Consider the following 6,000-nt stretch of genomic DNA (forward strand, 5'->3'; position numbering starts at 1 on the left):
AGAGATGAAGGCTCCGCCACCAGCCCATTGTTAGTTCTGTGCTAGTGTCTTACCAGTAAAAAAAAAAAAAAGTGTGCTTTTAATTCTCATTTGAACTTCTTTCTTTTTTTGCATCTTGCTGTCTTTCTTTCTGTAGACTGCCAGAGATCTCCTCCTGTGGAGGTGCTTTTACACTTCAAGCCACCTTTCAAGTTTTTGATAAACTAAAAAGATCGAGCTCTCTTTTTCACTGTAAGACGCTTTCTGCAACCTTCAAATGTATCTCCTTATGCTATCTTTCTTTTTCTTTTCTCTTTTTCTCTCTCATTCTTGCATTTGTCTCTTTTCCTTTTTCCCTAGTTTCCCTAATTTTGAAATGCTACTTAAGAGAAACCTACAAGTGTTTACATTCACTAGCAGTGTTCCCAACGCATGGAGTAGCTTTACAGCTAGAACTCTTTACACCCTATTTGTACCTACAAGTTAGATGGTCTTCCTGCAGTCTTGCCTGCATGGCCCAACCCAGCAAGCATTTTGGGAATGTGGTCACCAAACTAACTTTGCAAAAATGCCTTCCAGAGGAAGTGGAACTGGTTAGTGGTTGAAGTATCCCTCTGGAATGGAGGAGACTATCGGTCAGCTTCCACACCAGCCTGAGGATGCTGGTACCTGTAGCAGGAATTTCAGCTTGTGAGCAATGGCCATGGCTGCACTAGGCATCTGTTAGGTGGTATGCTGATTCGCATTTGTACTAAAGTACTTTTCCATCCAATCTTTGGCACACGCAGAGATGTGGCATGGGCTTTGGCTAAGCATCATACTGAAAGACTTCCAGGAAGTTTTACTCTGTTCATGCTTGCATGCTTACGCTCAGCCTTCATCCCTCATGAGAACTCTCTTGCTCTGGTTCAAAGACTTAATTGTTTCACTACACCCAGGTACCAAAAGGCTGGAATGCATGAACCCTAATCAGCTTGGTCGACGAAAGATTGTTGAAGGAATTCAGTATCCTTTTAGTGTTACAAGCTATGGGAAGAATTTATACTACACAGACTGGAGAAGGTATGTTATCTGCTAAAGAAATTATGGACTGCTTTAGTTTGTTTTTCTCCCTGGTAGAAATTGAAGTATATACTGCATTTCTCATGTCAGACCTCTCACACATTCCTGTTTTTTTTTTTTTTTGCTTTCCTGGCAATAGCTGGTGCAGGGTGGAGTGGATCTGTAGAGCTGACCTATTGATGTTGCGAGTTAACTGAGTTTTCATTTTCAGCATAGTGATTTGTCCTCTAAGTAAATGCTTTTAACACTGAACATTTTTGGGAAAGGAGTGGGAGCTAACATGTTTCCCTTATGGCTGTACTTGCTGTGTTGTAGATGGCAGAAATTAGTCACTCAGGGCTTTCTATGCCCTATATTATTTGAATGTTCAACCAGAAATAAGAAAAAAAAATAATTTACTGTCTTGATACTTTCTTTGTTGCAAAAGATCTAAAACACTGACATATGATCAAGCCTTTGGGGTTTCCTATATTTTCCAGAAAAAAATCCAGTCCATGCATTTTTAAATATTTATTTTTCCTTGGCGTAAATGGTTACGTGGGCTCTATCTGCAAACTCTTACACAGACTCCATCAATTACAGCAGGAAGAGCTATTAATGTGTGTAAAGATTTTCAAGATAGAACCTAACAGCTGGGAAATGCTATTCTAGAATAGGCTTGTATAAATGGGAAACAGTGTGTTACAGGTCTGTCAGTTGACTGCCCTTTTATTTTTAGGATTAAAAGATAGCTTATGACTAGTTGTATTCCTTCAGGCTCCACCTGAAATACAGCATTGTCCATAATTATTATGTATAATAGCTGCAATGTCAGCTATAGCACAGAAAATGTCAGAGGGGCAAAATATGGAGAATGTGTCAAAACTACTAACAGATGTGTTCCTTTAGAGGGACGTTGCCCTGTGTGGGAACTAGCTTCAAAATCCAGAAAGTGGGTTCCTGCTAAATTTCTTAGCTGCCTAGAATGAAGCTTATGATATGTTGGGTTGTCAAGGAAAGATGAGGTCTTGGAGGATTTTACGTCTGGCATTGCTTCCTCGTTGTAAAAAAAGAAGCAACTTCAGATTTTTTCCCCTTTTCTTTTTTTTTTTTTGTTTTATTTTCCCCTGTACTTCTACCTTCATCTCACTTCTGTATATTCTCTTCTGCATACGGCAGGGATGCTGTTGTAGCAGTGGATCGCACAATTTCAATAGAAAAGGATAATTTCCAGCCTCACAAGCGCTCACGTCTCTATGGAATCACTACAGCCTTTGCTCAGTGCCCAGGAGGTAATCCAGATGATTCTCAAGTTTTTACAGCTGTGCAACACCTTAGTGTATAAATAAACTCAGTAGCAGCCCCCATTGACAGGCTGCCAACTGATCTAGGTAGTTAGTGAAAAACTGGTCAGTGCTTAGACTTCTGTTTACTAAGAAATTAAAAGCCACCTAAAATTTTTTCATAGAAGCAGTTGTGGTTGTGATATGAAACCAGAATAGGGAGGGAAGAAGGGGCCTGTTCTATCCTTTATGAAATAAGTGTATGATCAAGATAAGAATCTGGCATGGCAAAAGCTGCTATGTTGTCATCTTCTAAAATGAATGCTATATTCATGGCTAGAGCCTTATTTACTTATTTTTAAATTTAAACTACAGAAATACCATGGTCTTCCAGATGTCTTTAATGAGATCGAGTGTTTTTTAAAAGGGGAATGTTCAGAAAGCAGCAGGTGGTAGAGTAGCTGGGCTGGTCTTTCTGCTCCATTGAATGTTAAGTTTTTCAGATACATTATTGAAAAGCCCCTCGTGATGCGTGGAAGAGAGGAAGTTGATACCTTTGAAATAACAGTTTGTGTTTTGGGGAGCAATATCACTGTTCAGTTATGTTGATCTTAGCAAATCACAGTTAGGAGAAAAGTTCACTTTATTATTACAACGTGGCTGGAATTATAGGAGTTGTGGTGTTTTTACTTTAGGCCTAAAAATACCTTAAGATAGTTACTCTTCAAATTAGTCTATATGTATAGTAAAAAAATTAGTTTATTATAATTGAAAGCTTGGTGTAGAGTTTAAAAATGCATGTAAATGTAGTAATTAAGAAATCAGTTTTTGTTATTACTAGTTAATTCACAATTCTGTTTTGGTAGGCAGTGTAAAACAAAACAACATTGCGTGCTCTGAGTAAATTCTTATGTTTATAATACTCAGAACCTTGGTATCATTTCTTTCTTATGTGTCTATTTCAAGTGTTTTGCATTTTCTGGGACCAATGCCTTTCCCCTCAGATCCACTGATACTGTCACTGTTTTGGTTTTCATGGGTCATTCCTCCATGTCTTTGTAATGGGTGGTATCCAGGGATGATGTTCTGTAGCATTTTGGACTTTGTCCCCCGTGTTGCACTTTGTGTTTCCTCACTTACTGTCTCTTCATTCTAATGTCTGTGACCACTTGGCCAATTTATGAAGGGCATTTCGGGAACAGCTCAGTCTTTTCATGTTGCCTCTCTCTGTCTGGATATCTTGATCTTTCTTTGAGGTGAATATCAGAAGCTGACACGAGATACAATGATTTGTCTCCCCAAAGCATAGTTTTGTTTCAATCTCATTATGGCTTGTTTCTCTAGTATAGTCATGAAATCTGCACTTCTCTTGTATGTATGTGTTTGGGATTTTATTGTGGTTTTGCTTTTGTTTTTCTTTAAGATTTTACATCTCTGTTCTTTTGCAGGACATAACTACTGTACAGTGAATAATGGTGGTTGTACTCACCTCTGCTTGGCTACCCCAGGAGGCCGTACTTGCCGCTGCCCTGACAACACAGTTGGAGTGGATTGTATAGAAAGAAACTGAGCACTAAAACGAGCTTTAGAGCAGCAGACAAGTTTTGGAAATGTGCTGTAAACAATTCACTCCTATCAACACAATCAGACCCTAAAGATAAGTGCTCCATGCTGCTGACAGCAAGCCACAATGCACATATGCAAGCACACACACACAGAGGCAATGACTGTTTTGTACTAGTTAGGCAAGACAGAGCTGCCCGCGTTGGGTCCAATTGCATCTTGTTCCTTGCAATATTATCTCGTTGATTTTAAAGGTAAATGGGGAGGCTTTAGTTGCACCTGTGCTGGGCTAGGAGGAAATGTCTCTTGGCAAAATTAAAGTAACAAATACTGAACAGAGTAAAGAGGATGGCGTGACTCAGATCCTGAGACTGGGTTGTAGCTTGGAGCATGCAGCAGTTATCTGCATAGTGCCATGCTTAGCCCATCATATATGTGGCTAGGTCATACCTCTAACTGAGAAGCAACCAGGGGGTCCCAAGGATGAATAGGTGTGGGTGGGAACACCCAGTAATATCACAGATTTAATGCCTAACTAACTGTATTTTGTCCCACTACCAGTCCTTCCACTTCCAAAACTTGAATCTCAACTTTTGACTCTTGTATTACGGAAATACTTTATCCATGTGCCGGGAGCGTAGTTCTCGCCCTGGCTCATGTGATCCTTTCCCACAGCATGCGATTCTTCACAGATAATCAGCACTGCTTAGTGGATGTATTTGAAGTTTTTGTTTGATTTTAAGAGATTTTTTTTTCTTTGGTCTGAGGTGGATTCCTGAGTAGTTTCCTAAAATCCCCTAAACAAACTTTAGATAGAGATCTCAATTACTGATAGTTCATCAAAGAATGGATGTTGATTCATTTGGAGGTGTTTGGTTTTAAAGAGATACAGTCACAACTGTTTCTATGTTTGAAACATAGACCACCTGAAAGTGGTCTTTGAATCCTATCCTAGCCATCTTTCTTCTTTAGCAAACTATGCTATGCCTATTCTTAGACCATGAGAGACCATGGCAGTTGAAAATCTGATTTCCAGAAAGGTCACCTGTGTTGTGGTGCTTAAAAGAAACAAGATGGTGGTGCCCCATTTGTGTGCCAGTGTTCAGTAACAGCAAAAAGGTGTGCTGAAAATCAAAGCAATAAGTTTGGAGTGTGGAGGGAAAATCAAGGTGCATATTCTTATGTCAAATTAGCAGTACAAATCTAGGAGTGAAGTTTGGCTTCCACACTGTGTGTCAGGAAGGAACCTTACCCACAAGCCAGCCTGCAGCAGCAGAACAAAACAGGGCTTGTGAGCCTTCTGTCAGAACACATTTCACAATGTCGTGATCAGAGCAGTAAGCTAACGTCCCCATTTCCTTACTCCCTCTTCAGACACTACAGTAACAATTTTAAATAGAGCCAATTCTGAGTCTTAACTATGTGACATCTTTCTCTTTAATTGTATATTTATCACAAAATAACAAATCATATAAACATTTTAAAGATTTTTTTATAACTTTTTATAACTTTTGATTCATTTTATTCATATACTTAATCGGGTATGTCTTACTGTAAATATCAAAAATGTGTTGAAATGAAGGTGCTTGATAACTCTTTCTCCAGAATTATTCACGTATCTGGTGAAATATTAAAGTTTACACTCTGTACAGGTATCTACAGTACAGTCAATAAAATGTTCTGGGTTTTATTTTCTATAAAAAAGTCATGCCTGCAGAAGGAGGTGATATATGGTGTCTCAAATCTCTTTTCCTGTTGAGTTCTGGGTTTTGCTAACTGTAATATCTAGTGATGATATTTCTCTTCTAAGACGCAACACTACAGGGGGGGGAAAAAACTGCTGTTGGGGCTGTTGTATTTTGAAACCAGTAGGCTACTTTTAGTCAAAACAAGTCTGTGAGAGCCCTTAAACAACATACAGCTTCCTCTGTTTTGTTACAGACTTTTTACTGGTTGTTAACCCTTATTTAACTTTGTGAAGTACGCATAATACAGTTATACCATACTTCCACTATGTTAGTGGAAATATAGGGCAAGGACTGGACTACATGGGGGCCAGAATTAATTCCTTTGCTTGAAGATGCTCTGCTGCTGAGTTTCTAGGTGACAGGGTTCTTTGCCGGGTGCCACAGCA

General features: G+C 39.1%; 1 protein-coding gene across 1 annotated transcript in view; it reads left to right on the top strand.

Moving 5' to 3' along the window:
- Nucleotides 1-5,563, top strand: part of NID1 (nidogen 1) — a 51,100-nt gene extending 45,537 nt beyond the window's left edge. Inside the window, exons 18-20 of the mRNA XM_082480263.1 lie at nucleotides 918-1,041; nucleotides 2,200-2,312; nucleotides 3,752-5,563. Of these exons, the coding sequence (XP_082336389.1) occupies nucleotides 918-1,041; nucleotides 2,200-2,312; nucleotides 3,752-3,873 (359 nt within the window). The 3' untranslated portion in view covers nucleotides 3,874-5,563. The remainder of the gene's footprint in view (nucleotides 1-917; nucleotides 1,042-2,199; nucleotides 2,313-3,751) is intronic.
- The last annotated feature ends 437 nt before the right edge of the window (nucleotides 5,564-6,000 follow it).

The sequence above is a fragment of the Vanellus vanellus genome, assembly GCF_965231255.1.
Source record: "Vanellus vanellus genome assembly, chromosome: 3".
Taxonomy (NCBI): Eukaryota; Metazoa; Chordata; class Aves; order Charadriiformes; family Charadriidae; genus Vanellus; species Vanellus vanellus.